General features: G+C 41.4%; 1 protein-coding gene across 3 annotated transcripts in view; it reads left to right on the forward strand.

Moving 5' to 3' along the window:
- LOC115156917 (solute carrier organic anion transporter family member 5A1) overlaps positions 1-16,559 on the forward strand; it is a 37,834-nt gene that overhangs the window by 5,058 nt on the left and 16,217 nt on the right. For all 3 annotated transcript variants that reach the window (XM_029704740.1, XM_029704739.1, XM_029704741.1), the window contains exon 3: positions 14,671-14,803. In XM_029704740.1, coding sequence (XP_029560600.1) covers positions 14,671-14,803 — 133 coding nt within the window. The remainder of the gene's footprint in view (positions 1-14,670; positions 14,804-16,559) is intronic.

Here is a 16,559-nt window from a genome sequence, read left to right on the forward strand (position 1 = left end):
GGGAGGATGCTGTTGATGTGAGCCATAACCAGTGCTACAGGGCAGTAATCATTTAGGTAGGTCACCTTCGCTTCCTTGGGCACAGGGACTATGGTGGTCTGCTTGAAACATGTAGGTATTACAGACTCAGTCAGGGAGAGGTTGAAAGTGTCAGTGAAGACCCTTGCCAGTTGGTCCGCGCATGTTTTGAGTACATGTCCTGGTAATCCGTATGGCCCCGCGGCTTTGTGAATGTTGACCTGTTTAAAGGTCTTGCTCACATCGGCTTCCGAGAGCGTTATCACACAGTCATCCAGAACAGCTGGTGCTCTCGTGCATGCTTCAGTGTTGCTTGCCTTATACAAAGGGACATAGAACAAGCTCATGAGGCGTTTATAAGTTATATTCTTCAAGAATCAATGAGTATTTATCATTAATACGTACAAAAATGGATGTTGCAACTAAGGATTTTAACTTTGCCCCCCCCCCCCCCAAAAAAAAAAAGTTTCAGCGTCATTCTGCCCATGTTCTGGTTTGCTATGGAAATAAGGGGGGTAGGCCTACAGTGCCTTCAGAAAGTATTCACACCTCCTGACTTTTTATAGATTTTGTTTTTACAGCCTGAATTTAAAATTGATTACATTTATATTTTGTGATCTACACACCATACCCCACAATGTCAAAGTGGATATATACAGTTGAAGTCGGAAGTTTACACACACTTAGGTTGGAGTCATTAAAACTCATTTTTCAACAAGTTGGTTAGAACATCTACTTTGTGCATGACACAAGTCATTTTTCAAACAATTGTTTACAGACATTATTTCACTTATAATTCACTGTATCACAATTCCAGTGGGTCAGAAGTTTACATACACTAAGTTGACTGTGCCTTTAAAATAGAGGTCGACCGATTATGATTTTTCAATACCGATTATTGGAGGACCCAAAAAATCCGATACCGATTAATCGGCCGATTTTAAAATAAAAAAAATCTTTGTAATAATGACAATTACAACAATACTGAATGAACACTTTTATTTTAACTGAATATAATACATCAATAAAATCAATTTAGCCTCAAATAAATAATGAAACATGTTCAATTTGGTTTAAATAATGCAAAACAAAGTGTTGGAGAAGAAAGTAAAAGTGCAATATGTGCAATGTAAAAAAAACTAATGTTTAAGTTCCTTGCTCAGAACATGAGAACATATGAAAGCTGGTGGTTCCTTTTAACATGAGTCTTCAATATTCCCAGGTAAGAAGTTTTAGGTTGTAGTTATTATAGGACTATTTCTCTCTATACCATTTGTATTTCATATACCTTTGACTATTTGATGTTCTTATAGGCACTTTAGTATTGCCAGTGTAACAGTATAGCTTCTGTCCCTCTCCTCGCCCCTACCTGGGCTCAAACCAGGAACACATCGAAAACAGCCACCCTCGAAGCATCGTTATCCATTGCTCCACAAATGCCGCGGCCCTTGCTGAGCAAGGGGAACAACTACTTCAAGGTCTCAGAGCGAGTGCCGTCACCAATTGAAATGATATTAGCGCGCACCCCGCTAACTAGCTAGCCATTTCACATCGGTTACACTAGCCAAATCTCGGGAGTTGATAGGCTTGAAGTCATAAACGGCTCAATGCTTGAAGCACAACGAAGAGCTGCTGGCAAACGCACGAAAGTGCTGTTTTAATGAATTCTTACGAGCCTGCTGCTGCCTACCATTGCTCAGTCAAACTGCTCTATCAAATATGAAATCATAGACTTAATTATAACATAATAACACACAGAAATACGAGCCTTAGGTCATTAATATGGTCAAATCCGGAAACTATCATTTCGAAAACAAAACGTTTATTCTTTCAGTGAAATACGGAACCGTTCCGTATTTTATCTAACGGGTGGCATCCCTAAGTCTAAATATTGCTGTTACATTGTACAACTTTCAATGTTATGTCATAATTGTGTAAAATTCTGGCAAATTAATTACAGTCTTTGTTAGGAAGAAATGTTAGGAATAAATCTTCACACAGTTGGCAACGAGCCAGGCTGCCCAAACTGCTGCATATACCCTGACTGACTGCACGGAACGCAAGAGAAGTGACACAATTTCCCTAGTTAAAAGAAAGTCATATTAGCAGGCAATATTAACTAAATATGCAGGTTAAAAATATATACTTGTGTATTGATTTTAAAGAAAGGCATTGATGTTTATGGTTAGGTACACATTGGTGCAACGACAGTGCTTAATGCGCTTGTTAAATCATCACCCGTTTGGAGAAGTAGGCTGTGATTCGATGAGAAATGAACAGGCACCGCATCAATTATACGCAACGCAGGACACGCTAGATTAACTAGTAATATCATCAACCATGTGTAGTTAACTAGTGATTATGTTAAGGTTGATTGTTTTTTTATAAGTTTCATGCTAGCTAGCAACTTACCTTGGCTTCTTGCTGCACTCGCGTATGGTTAGAGCATTGGACTATTAACAGGAAGGTTGCAAGATCGAATCCCCGAGCTGACAAGGTAAAAATCTGTCGTTCTGCCCCTGAACAAGGCAGTTAACCCACCGTTCCTAGGCCGTCATTGAAAATAAGAATGTGTTCTTAACTGACTTGCCTAGTTAAATAAAGGTAAAAAACCCCCAAAAAACATCGGTGTCCAAAAATGCTGATTACCGATTGTTATGAAAACTTGAAATCGGCCCTAATTAATCGGCCATTCCGATTAATCGGTCGACCTCTACTTTAAACAGCTTGATGCAATTATCTGTAAGGTCCCGCAGTCGAGTCGTGAATTTCAAACACAGATTCATCCACAAAGACCAGGGAAGTTTTCCAATGGCTCGCAAAGATGGACACCTATTTGTAGAAGGGTAAAAATAAAATACAGACACTGAATATCCCATTGAGCATGGTGAAGTTATTAATTCAAATACATTATTTTTTTGTCACATGCGTGGAATACAACAGGTATACAATTTCACCTTACCGTTAAATTCTTACTTACAAGCCCTTAACCAGCAATACAGTTCAAGAAATAGAGTTAAGAAAATATTTACTAAATAAACGAAAGTAAAAAAATGTAATGAAAATGTAACACAAAATTACATAACAATAACGAGGGTATATACAGAGGATACCGGTACTGAGTCAATGTACGGGGATACAGGTTAATCGAGGTCATTTGTAAAGTGACTGTGCTTAGATAATAATAAACAGCGAATAGCAGCAGTGTAAAAACAAAGGGGGGGTCAATGTAAATAGTCCGGGTGGTCATTTGATTAATTTTTTCAGCAGTCTTATGGCTTGGGGGTAGAAGCTGTTAAGGAGCCTTTCGGACCTAGACTTGGCGCTCCGGTACCGCTTGCCGCGCGGTAGCAGAGAGAACAGTCTATGACTTGGGTGACTGGAATCTTTGGCAATTTTTTGGGCCTTTCTCTGACCCCACCATACGCTTTGGATGGTGTATAAATACACCCAGTGACTACGAAGATACAGACATCCTTTCTAACTCAGTTGCCAGAGAGGAAGGAAACTGTTCAGGGATTTCACCATGAGGTCAGTGGTGATTTTGAAACAGTTAGGCTATGGAGTTTAATGGCTTTTTTGTTGTTACTTTTACCCCTTTTTCTCCCCCTTTTTCTCCCCAATTTTGTGTTATTCAATTGGTAGTTAGTCTTGTCTCATTGCTGCAACTCCCGTACAGACTCGGGAGAGGCATGCGTACTCCGAAACACGACCCAACCAAGCCACACTGCTTTACCCCGGAAACCAGCCACACCAATGTGTCGGAGGAAACTCCGTACACCTGGCGACTGTTTGGGATGGTGTTCTTCAGGGTGCATGCGCCCTGCCCGCCACAGGAGTTGCTAGATCACAATGGGACAAGGACATCCCTGCTGGCCAAACCCTCCCCTAACCAGGACGACGCTGGGCCAATTGTGCGCCGCCCAATGGGTCTCCCGGCTGCGACAGAGCCTGGACTCGAACCAGGATCTCTAGTGGCACAGCTAGCAACTGCAGTGCAGTGCCTTAGACCACTGCACCCACTTGGGAGGCCCGATAGGAGGAAACCGAGGATGGATCAACCACATTGTAGTTACACCACAATACTAACCTAAATGACAGTGAAAAGAAGCCTGTACAGAATAAAAAATATTCCAAAACATGCATCCTGTTTGCAATAAGGCACTAAAGTAATACTGCAAAAAATGTGGCAAAGAAATTTGCCTTTTGTCCCTGTTGAGGCAAACACAGCACATCATTGAGTACCATTCTTCATATTTTCAAGCATGGTGGTGGCTGCATCATGTTATGGATATGCTTGTCATCAGCAAGGACTAGCAATTTTTTATTTATTTTTTTCAGGATAAAAGTAAGCGGAATAGAGCTGAGCACGAGAGGAAAACCTGGTTGTCTGCTTTCCAACAGACACGGGGAGACAAATTCACCTTTCAGCAGGACAAGGCCAAATATACACTGGAGTTGTTTACCAAGACAACATTGAATGTTCCTGAGCTGCCTAGTTACAGTTCTGACTTAAATCGGCTTCATAATCTATTGCAAGACTTGAAAATGGCTGTCTAGCAATGATCAATAACCAACTTGACAGAGCTTGGAGAGGTTAAAAAAGAATAATGGGCAAATATTGAACAATCCAGGTGTGCAAAGCTCTTAGAGACTTACCCAGAAAGACTCACAGCCATAATGGCTGCCAAAGACAATTGTAACATGTTTTGACTCAGGGGGTTGAATACTTTTCATTAATCTTACATCTTAATCCACTTTGACATTACAGAATATTTTGTGTAAATCGTTGAGAAAAATAAGACAAATCAATTTTAATCCCAATTTGTAGAACAACAAAATGTGCAAAAAGTCAAGGGGTGTGAATACTTTCTGAATGCAGTGTATATATTTGGTTTGCTGTTTTTTGTTTCAGTTGGTGTCCTCTACATTTGGTCATACAGGCAGTTCTGTTTCAGTTGGGGCTGGGATCTGGGGGGCTGCCTATGGGAAATAAAGCAGATTTGTTGGAAAGTTGTAAGATGACAGTGCAGTGTCAGCAGGTTGCTATGACGATGCAGTCATCCCACATTTCATTGTGCCTGACCCTGTGCCGTCGGTCTCCCTCCCTCCCGCAAGGTCACAGGGTCCCAATTGATCCAGCTGCCAGGCTGAGGCTCGCATAATTTTTCTGTAACATCCGGCCCGTTTCGCTTGCATCAATCTCCTTTATGAGTACAGGACGAGGACACTAACAGTAACACCTAATTTCACCCGTCTGAGCTCATGTACTCAAGGCTGTAGAGAGACAGAACAGCTCCCTAAGAATATACTGTATGTAATTAAGCAATGTATTAATGATAATAATGGACTCTGACTGAATGGGTAGTTCACCACTTTGTTCCCCATTCAAATGAACCACACTGTCCGTACAGTACAACCAGTTCAAATGTACATGTCTCTGAATCTGCCTTGGTCTAGGAGACTTACAGAAGAGCAGTTGGGGAATGGGGTCACTTGTCAACTTTATTGCTCCACAGTCACACACACACAAAACATTTGTGCCTCCAAAGAGAAGCTTAAAAATGTAACCATTATTTTTCTACCTCAATGGTTACGTCACCCTGTTTTTATTACAGGGCAATTGCATCATGTAGAAACCAACAGGAGCATTTCACATTCAATTCATTCAACAATTAGAGGACTGCATTTCCACAAGAGCCAGACAATGATGATGGGATGTTTCCCAAATGGCACCCTATTCCCTACATAATGCACTACTTTTGACCAGGGTCCTGGGGCCTCATTTATAAACTGCATATGCACAAAATATACCCAAAAATGTTTGTGCCAGTTTTCAAATTCTAAACCACAAAATGTCATAATTCGAAGTTCTCAAACATACGACTATTTTACACCATTTTAAAGATACATGTCTCCTTAATGTAACCACATTGTCCGATTTCAAAAAGGCTTTACGGCGAAAGCATAAAGTTAGATTATGTTAGGACTGTTCCAACACAAGAAAAACCACACAGACATTTTCCTAGCAAGGACAGGCGTCACAAAAACCAGAAAACCAGCTAAAATTATGCACTAACCTTTGACGATCTTCATCAGATGACACTCCTAGGACATCATGTTACACAATACATGCATTTTTTGTTCGATCAAGTTGATATTTATATCCAAAAACAGCCTTTTACATTGGCGCGTGATGTTCAGAAAATATTTTGCCTCCAATACTGCCCATGAATCAGCACAACAATTTACAAAAATATTCATCATAAACGTTGATAAAATATACTGCTCAAAAAAATAAAGGGAACACTTAAACAACACATCCTAGATCTGAATGAAAGAAATAATCTTATTAAATACTTTTTTCTTTACATAGTTGAATGTGCTGACAACATAATCACACAAAAATAATCAATGGAAATCCAATTTATCAACCCATGAAGGTCTGGATTTGGAGTCACACTCAAAATTAAAGTGGAAAACCACACTACAGGCTGATCCAACTTTGATGTAATGTCCTTAAAACAAGTCAAAATGAGGCTCAGTAGTGTGTGTGGCCTCCACGTGCCTGTATGACCTCCCTACAATGCCTGGGCATGCTCCTGATGAGGTGGCGGATGGTCTCCTGAGGGATCTCCTCCGAGACCTGGACTAAAGCATCCGCCAACTCCTGGACAGTCTGTGGTGCAACGTGGCGTTGGTGGATGGAGCGAGACATGATGTCCCAGATGTGGTCAATTGGATTCAGGTCTGGGGAATGGGCGGGCAAGTCCATAGCATCAATGCCTTCCTCTTGCAGGAACTGCTGACACACTCCAGCCACATGAGGTCTAGCATTGTCTTGCATTAGGAGGAACCCAGGGCCAACCGCACCAGCATATGGTCTCACAAGGGGTCTGAGGATCTCATCTCGGTACCTAATGGCAGTCAGGCTACCTCTGGCGAGCACATGGAGGGCTGTGCGGCCCCCCAAAGAAATGCCACCCCACACCATGACTGACCCACCGCCAAACCGGTCATGCTGGAGGATATTGCAGGCAGCAGAACGTTTTCCACGGCGTCTCCAGACTCTGTCACGTCTGTCACGTGCTCAGTGTGAACCTGCTTTCATCTGTGAAGAGCACAGGGCGCCAGTGGCGAATTTGCCAATCTTGGTGTTCTCTGGCAAATGCCAAACGTCCTGCACGGTGTTGGGCTGTAAGCACAACCCCCACCTGTGGACGTCGGGCCCTCATACCACCCTCATGGAGTCTGTTTCTGACCGTTTGAGCAGACACATGCACATTTCTGGCCTGCTGGAGGTCATTTTGCAGGGCTCTGGCAGTGCTCCTCCTGCTCCTCCTTGCACAAAGGTGGAGGTAGCGGTCCTGCTGCTGGGTTGTTGCCCTCCAACGACCTCCTCCACGTCTCCTGATGTACTGGCCTGTCTCCTGGTAGCGCCTCCATGCTCTGGACACTACGCTGACAGACACAGCAAATCTTCTTGCCACAGCTCGCATTGATGTGCCATCCTGGATGAGCTGCACTACCTGAGCCACTTGTGTGGGTTGTAGACTCCGTCTCATGCTACCACTAGAGTGAAGGCACCGCCAGCATTCAAAAGTGACCAAAACATCAGCCAGGAAGCATAGGAACTGAGAAGTGGTCTGTGGTCCCCACCTGCAGAACCACTCCTTTATTGGGGGTGTCTTGCTAATTGCCTATAATTTCCACCTGTTGTCTATTCCATTTGCACAACAGCATGTGAAATTTATTGTCAATCAGTGTTGCTTCCTAAGTGGACAGTTTGATTTCACAGAAGTGTGATTGACTTGGAGTTACATTGTGTTGTTTAAGTGTTCCCTGTATTAAACTGTTATTCAAAGAATTATAGATGAACATCTCCTTTATGCAACCGCTGTGACAGATTTCAAAAAGCTTCACTGGGAAAGCACACTTTGCAATAATCTGAGTACTGCGCTCAGAAAAAGACATCAAGCAATACAGATACCTGCCATTTTGGAGTCATCTAAAATCATAAATAGCATTAGAAATATTCACTTACCTTTGATGATCTTCATCAGAAGGCACTTCCAGGAATCCCAGGTCCACAATAAATGTTGTTTTGTTCGATAAAGTCCATAATTTATGTCCAAATACCTTGTTGTTGTTTGCGCGTTCAGTAAGCTACTCCAAATGTAGGAAGCGCGGCCAAAATGTCACGACGAAAAGTTTAAAAAAAGTTATATTTACGCTCGTTCAAACATGTCAAACGTTGTATAGCATCAATCTTTAGGGCCTTTTTAACTTAGAACTTCAATAATATTCCAACCGAACGATTCCAATGTCTTGAAAAAACGTTTTGGAACACAGCTACCCCTCACGTGCATGCGCGCCAATGAACTTCCAACTTCCTTTGTTGGCTCTCTGTTCACCATAGAAGCCTCAAACAACTTTCTAAAGACTGTTGACATCTAGTGGAAGCCTTAGGAAGTGCAAAATGAACCCTAAGTCACTGTGTGTTGGATAGGCAATCACTTGAAAAAACTACAGCCTCACATCCTCCACTTCCTGGTTGGATTCTTTCTCAGGTTTTTGCCTGCCATATGAGTTCTGTTATACTCACAGACATCATTCAAACAGTTTTAGAAACTTCAGAGCGTTTTCTATCCAAATCTACTAATCATATGCATATTCTAGTTCCTGGGCCCGAGTAGTAGGCTGTTTAATTTGGGTACGTTTTTCGTCCGGCAGTGAAAATACTGCCCCCTGCCCAAGAGAGGTTAACTTGGGTCAAACGTTTCGGGTAGCCTTCCACAAGCTTCCCACAATAAGTTGGGTGAAATTTGGCCCATTCCTCCTGACAGAGCTGGTGTAACTGAGTCAGGTTTGTAGGCCTCCTTGCTTGCACACGCTTTTTCAGTTCTGCCCACAGATTTTCTATAGGTTTCAAGTCAGGGCTTTGTGATGGCCACTCCAATACCTTGACTTTGTTGACCTTAAGCCATTTTGCCACAACTTTGTAAGTATGCTTGGGGTCATTGTCCATTTGGAAGACCCATTTGCGACCAAGCTTTAACTTCCTGACTGATGTCTTGAGATGTTGTTTCAATATATCCACATAATTTTCCAGCCTCATGATGCCATCTATTTTGTGAAGTGCACCAGTCCCTCCTGCAGCAAAGCCCCCCCCCCCCCACAACATGATGCTGCCACCCCTGTGCCTCATGGTTGGGATGGTGTTCTTTGGCTTGCAAGCCTCCCCCTGTTTCCTCCAAACATAATGATGGTCATTATGTCCAAACAGTTCTATTTTTGTTTCATTCGACCAGAGGACATTTCTCCAAAAAGTATGATCTTTGTCCCCATGTGCAGTTGCAAACCGTAGTCTGGCTTTTTTTATGGAGGTTTTGGAGCAGTGGCTTCTTTCTTGCTGAGCGGCCTTTCAAGTTATGTCAATTATAGGACTCGTTTTACTGTGGATATAGATTCTTATGTATCTGTTTCCTCCAGTATCTTCACAAGGTCCTTTGCTGTTGTTCTGGGATTGATTTGCACTTTTCGCACCAAAGTACATTCATCTCTAGGAGACAGAACGCATCTCCTTCCTGAGCGGTATGATGGCTGTGTGGTCCCATGGTGTTTATACTTGCATACTATTGTTTGTACAGATTAACGTGGTACCTTCAGGTGTTTGGAAATTGCTCCCGAGGATGAACCAGACTTGTGGAGGTCTACACATTTTTTTTGAGGTCTTGGCTGATTTCTTTTGAATTTCCCATGATGTCAAGCAAAGAGGTACTGAGTTTGAAGGTAGGCCTTGAAATACATCCACAGGTACACCTTCAATTGACTCAAATGATGTCAATTAGCCTATCAGAAGCTTCTAAAGCCATGACATCATTTTCTAGAATTTTCCAAGCTGTTTAAAGGCACAGTTAACTTAGTGTATGTAAACTTCTGACCCACTGGAATTGTGATACAGTGAAATAATCTGTCTGTTAACAATTGTTTGAAAAATTACTTGTGTCATGCACAAAGTAGATGTCCTAACCAACTTTCCAAAACTATAGTTTGTTAACAAGAAATTTGTGGAGTGGTTGAAAAATGGGTTTTAATGACTCCAACTTAAGTGTATGTAACTTCCGACATCAACTGTATGTATCAAGTTAAGTTTGCACGAGCCCAAGTACAGTAAGAGACTGCCCCTACCTTCATGCTATGCTCAAACCACACACCCCAACCTGAGTACTCCACCTCAGGTTTTTTGGCCCTCCCACCCGTAAGAGAGGGCAGCGCTCGCTCAGCCCAGTCCAAGCACCCCAATAGTGGAACCAGCTTCCCTCTGAAGCTAGGACAGCAGGGTCCCTGCCCATCTTCTGAAAACATCTGTAATCTTACCTCTTCAAACAGTATTTTAAATTAATCCTCCTCCTCACCTCGACCCCTGAACCAGCACTTGCATTTGAAGACCTCCCCCATACTTTATATGCTTGTGATATGTGGTTGTCCAACCTAGCTGTCTTAAGATGAATGCACTAACTGTAAGTTGCTCTGGATAAGATGACAAAAATGTAAAAATGTTTATATACAGTGAAATATCTTTCCTGCTTGCTCTGCCCAACAATGCAGTAATAAAAGTTAAAGAAGAAAGTCAAGTAAAACAAAAAACACCCGAGAAATAAAAGCGTAAGGACTGTTATTGCATTTTTTATGGTTGCCTGCCCAACCATATTTACAGTGCCTTCAGAAAGTATTCATACCCCTTGAATTATTCCACATTTTGTTGTTAATGCCTGAATTCAAAATGGATTAAAATGTACATAATTTACACACAATATCCCATAATGACAAAGTGACAACATGTTTTTTGAAGTGTATTGGAAATGAAATATCTCATTTACATAAGTATTCACACCTCTGAGTCAATACTTTGTAGAAGCACCTTTGGCAGCGATTACAGCTGAGTCTTTCTGGGTAAATCTCAACGAGCTTTCCACACTTGGATTGTGAAACATTTGCCCACTTATTATTTTCAGAATTCTTAAAACTTTGTAAGATTGGTTGTTGATCATTGCTAGACAACCATTTTCAGGTCTTGACATATATTTTCAATTAGACTTAAGTCAAAACTGTAACTCGGCCAATCCGTAGCATTCACTGTATTCTTGGTAAGCAACTCCAGTGTAGATTTGGCCTTGTGTTTTAGGTTATTGTCCTGCTGAAAGGTGAATTCATTTTTCAGTGTCTGGTGGAAAGCAGACAAACAGATTTTGCTTGTGCTTAGCTCCATTCAGTTTCTTTTTTATCCTGAAAATTACAAGCATACCCATAACATGATGCAACCACCACTATGCTTGAAAATATGGAGAGTGATACTCAGTAATAAGTTTGGAGCAAATCCAGTACAACACAACGCTTTGTATTCAGGACATAAAGTGCATTTCTTCCTTCTTTTCACTGTCAATATTGTTGATCCTTCCTCAGTTTTCTCCTATCACAGCTGTTAAACTCATGGTGAAATCCCTGAGCTGTTTCCTTCCTCTCTGGCAACTGAGTTAGGAAGGACGCCTATATCTTTGTAGTCACTGGGTATATTTATACACAATCCAAAGTGTAATTAATTACTTCACCATGCTCAAAGGGATATTCAGTGTTTGATTTTTTTATTTATTTATACCCATTTACAAATAATTGCCGTTCTTTGCGAGGCATTGGAAAACCTCCCTGGTCTTTGGTTGAATCTGTGTTTGAAATTCACTGCTCGACTGAGGGAACTTATGTGTATGTGTGGGGTACAGAGATGAGGTAATCATTCAAAAATCATGTTAAACACTATTATTGCACACTGAATGAGTCCATGCAACTTATTATGTAACTTCTCACATTTTTACTCCTGAATGTATTTAGGCTTGCCATAACCAAAGGGTTGAATACTTATTGACTCAAGACATTTCAGCTTTTCATTTGTAAGAATTTGTAAATAAACATTATTCCGCTTTGACGTTATAGGGTATTGTGTGTATGTCAGTGACCCAAAAAATCAATTTGATATTCAAGCTATAATACAACAAAATATGGAAAAAGTCAAGGGGTGTAAATACTTTCTGTAGGCACTGTAGGTTGGGGGAAAAGTTGACACGAGATTGTTGAATTCAAACGTTCTGCTGACAGGTCCACGACAATTTGCTATTGTTTTGTCTTTCAGAAACTGACACAATCCTTTTCCAGATAAAGCACAAATTACTGCTAAAGATTAGAACGGTAGCTTAAGGAAGATATGGGTAGGCTACAGTATTGCTGTGCAATAGGATTGTGACATCATTGCCTATTTAATCTCAGGGCCTATACCAAGGCATGACATAAACCCAATTATCTATAGATAAATTGTTGTTCAATATTAACTTAGTCTTTCGCATGCCAAACCAAACGGAAAAGATGGCATTAAAATTTGTGTGTAAGAGTGCATCAATTCACATACTGTGTACCGTATGCCAATTTATATTGTCATGATGTTAGCAATGTAGCCCTTGTGAATTATTGTTGTGTGTTTCTTTGGACTAACCTTGTGGGAGCCACCGTACCTGTTTTCTGTTATGAGTGTGAGGCGAGTTGTAGCTAATACACCAGAGCAGTTTATAAAGAATTCAGCTAGTCTCGTTATTTCTATACTGAACAAAAATATAAATGCAACTTGTAAAGTGTTGGTCCTATGTTTCATGAGCTGAAATAAAAGATCCTAGAAATGTGTCATAGTCACAAGCGTATTTCTCTAAAATGTTGTGCACACATTTGTTTACATCCCTGTTAGTGAGCATTTCTCATTTGCCAAGATAATCCATCCACCTGACAGGTGTGGCATATCAATAAGCTAATTAAACAGCATGGTTGTTACACAGGTGCACCCTGTGCTGGGGACAATAAAAGGCCACTAAAATGTGTGGTTTTGTCACGCAACACAATGCCACAGATGTCTCAAGATTTGAGGGAGAGTGCAATTGGCATGCTGACTACAGGAATGTCCACCAGAGCTGTTGCCGGATAATTGAATGTTAATTTCTCTACCATAAGCCGCCTTCAACGTAATTTTAGAGAATTTGGCAGAATGCCCAACCGGCCTCACAACCGAAGATCACTGGGAGTATTTATTTCGTAATAAAGCTCTTTGTGGGGAAAATGGCCTATGGCCTCCCAGGCCCACCCATGGATGCGCCCCTGCCCAGTCATGCGAAATCCATAAATTAGGGCCTAATGAATTTATTTAAATTGACTGTTAACTGTAACGCAGTAAAATCTTTGAAATTTTCCATGTTGCGTTTATATTCTTCAGTATACGTAACAGTATTCTCTCTTGAATGGAGTTCCTCGAGTTTCCCAGCCACCTGCCTAGGCTATATGCCTGTGCTTGAAATCAACAACGGTAGGCATAAAGTTATTGTTTTCAAATACTGTATGTATTATTGGCACTGGCAGCTAAACTTATCAACACTAAATAGACCCTTTTAACTATACAAAACAATGCACGAACAGTCTATTTTCTGACAATTTATCTGCTCACTTTACAGGCATGACGCTGTTGACGGCATTGACGCTCACGGCCCATCTGTTTTCTGCCATTCACTACCGTGCATTCTAATTCCAGCGTGTACACGCTCGTTTGCGTTTAATTTCATTTGGCCTTAATGCCAATAGTTCCACATTATACAGCGAATAGAGGTTTATAAATCAATGTGTTTAACTTTTTTCAGAAATGGTACACACAGACATTTTTGCCGAAATTTCCACAACAGTTATAAATGAGGTGCCTGGTCATTAGGCTTCATTTCCATTGAGGATTTCCACCAGTGTTTTACCCAAAAGGTTGACTTTTCTGTTTCCATCTTCGCGGGCCGGCACCCGTGTCTCACTGAGCCATGACTCCAGTGGACCTGCTCTCACTTTAATACCTTCTCACAAAGCAACGGTCTTGAATGATGCAGAGGTTGTTGAATCTGTTCGCCACAAGCCTTTAGTGTCACGACCTGATGGAAACACAATAACACTAGAGATCACATTAACATAAAACACTGTTGTGGGGGTAAGCCTGGAGAGGGGTGGGATTAGGGTGCCATTTTGGGGCCCACGCTCCTGCTGCTGTGTGTCTGCATCGGAGCCTGTTCCATAACGGGTGCAGCAAGCAAAAATAGTACTCTGCTCAAATAAGAGATTAGGCCTGCAACTTGGCAGGAGCATGGGCCCCAAAACAGGAGGAAGACTGCTTGGTCCATGATGTGATGACATGCAGTTTTGTGTCATGTGGGTGTGAACTGCTGGATGATACAGAAAGGGAAGGCCTAGCCTGTGTCTAGAAATGGCACCATATGCCCTAGATAGTGAAGGGTCAAAAGTAGAGCGCTACATAGGGATGCCATTTGGGACGCAGCCCTGTTCACTTCTGGCTGAGGTGTTTGAGGATATCATGTTCATAGTAGCATTAGCACCATTAGATTAATGACGTTGGCCCCATTTGGGTTCCGGTCAAAAGTAGTGAACTATATAGGGAATATGGTGCCATTTTGGGATGCATCCATACTCTTTATTCTCCGTTCGCTTAGCATTCCAACTCTTCTTATCCATTCTCAACATGTACATTTGTCCTTATGCCTCACTTCATGTCTTTCTTTCTCTCTGCAGCTGTCATGTATGTGATGGGAGCCCTGGGTCCGGCTGCTGGGTACCTGATGGGAGGAGTTCTCATTGGCTTCTACGTCGACCCCAAGACTATCGTCAACATCGATCAGAGCGACCCTCGCTTCATTGGCAACTGGTAATGTTCCAGACTTTTCACTGAATATGTTAAATTATGCGATTGAATAGAAATGTTAGAGAGGCGCTTGCGCGTACCGATAAGACGCATGGGGAGAGAGTAGCTCAGTTTTGTATCAACAAGACTGTGGTTATATAAAGAAACCAGACATCACATAAGCCTTTAAAATCGATATATCAAAATCACCAAGTAACCGGGAGAGAATGGAGCGGTCAGTTATTTACAACAGCAAACCAATCTGTGGCTAAAGCAACACTGCGACTCAAACCCAACAAGCCATGGCTTCCCTTTAGGGCCGTCTCCACCCCCCCATAAAATCTTGGTCAACCGAGAATAGCCTGTTCTTTCCACCAATTGATTAGTCAATTTCTAAACATGTATTTTTCTACATGTAGACACACCCTGTGTCTATGTGTTTAAAAAAAATTAACTATATGCACTGAGCTTGTCTGATGCTTTATGCGCACTGTTTGATAAAATAATTAAGACGCAGAAATGACTAGGGGTTGTCCGACCGCAATTGATTTGGGTTCAGGCTTGCTGTGGTAAAAAATAAAGACAGCCTGTGTGCATTGTCTTTCTCCCCTCCCTGCTGCAGCAACTACCACACAACATCAGCAGCGTTTATGGCGCAGTCCGTGTTGCTGAAACTTAATTATAGCCATTTCTGACTGAAAAGTTCTGTTACCAAAATCCTTAATTTGTTTAGGAAAAACATTCCCTAATCCCTCAACCTTTGCTCTCTTTACATGACAGATGTATGCATTAGCATGCACGTGACCAATAGGGCCTGACCTATAGCCTGTCATACTCGCATCAATAAATTGGTTATTACAAACTCTGAACACCGTAAAATATGTGACAGCAAAAGGTATGCGGAGGACATGAAAGAGAAACTCGAAACGAGGGGATATTTAATGGTTGCTCAAGAGGGAAAGGGAAAAAATCAATCAAATGTATTTATAAAGCCCTTTTTACATCAGCAGATGTCACAAAGTGCTTATACAGAAACCCAGCCTAAAACGGGTGCTGTTATATTACAATATTATAATTTTTCGGACCATTTGGAACAGTGTAAATAACACTAAGGACATTTTAAGTAATACCTGAGAGGCTGTTCTAATGGAAAAAAGTGTAAATCCTTTATTACAGCATAGCAAAGATTAAAAAGGTCCGGATTTGTTAAATTGCTTAGTCTGACATGTTGTGGTTGCATGAGGCTAGGAGCTCATGGAATCAGTAGGCTATTAAACAAACACTCAAACAGGCAACACAAGCAGGATCGGTCTTAAGGCAAGTGCTGTTTTCTCGTCTCCTCACTCTGCTGCTGCCGACTCCGCATTGTTCTCAACACCAGTACGCTGATCAACTTTGCTATTATGCACATAGCAACATGGTCTTTCAGAACCATGGACAGCGACTGCTATCCAACCGAAGACATTCTTTAAAAAAGAATAGTAGGTCATAAGACTTTTTATATTGGCAAATACATTTCATAGAATAAAAAGGAAAGTTTAACATTTTTCTAAGTCTGAGGGTGGTTTTAATCTTCCACACTTGGAATTGTAGGAACTCTCTACCCAAGGCTTTTACTTGCGACATATAGTTAAATGCACAAAAGAGGAACAATGGGTACATATTGAAGATACGCTCATACCCAGAATATTTTTATGTGCCTATTTTCGAAGGAACATTATAACTTCATAGTTAAGAATACTATAATGATATGGAAGAAAATGAAACACATTTTACAAGA

Source organism: Salmo trutta, chromosome 21 (genome assembly GCF_901001165.1).
Source record: "Salmo trutta chromosome 21, fSalTru1.1, whole genome shotgun sequence".
NCBI classification, from domain to species: domain Eukaryota; kingdom Metazoa; phylum Chordata; class Actinopteri; order Salmoniformes; family Salmonidae; genus Salmo; species Salmo trutta.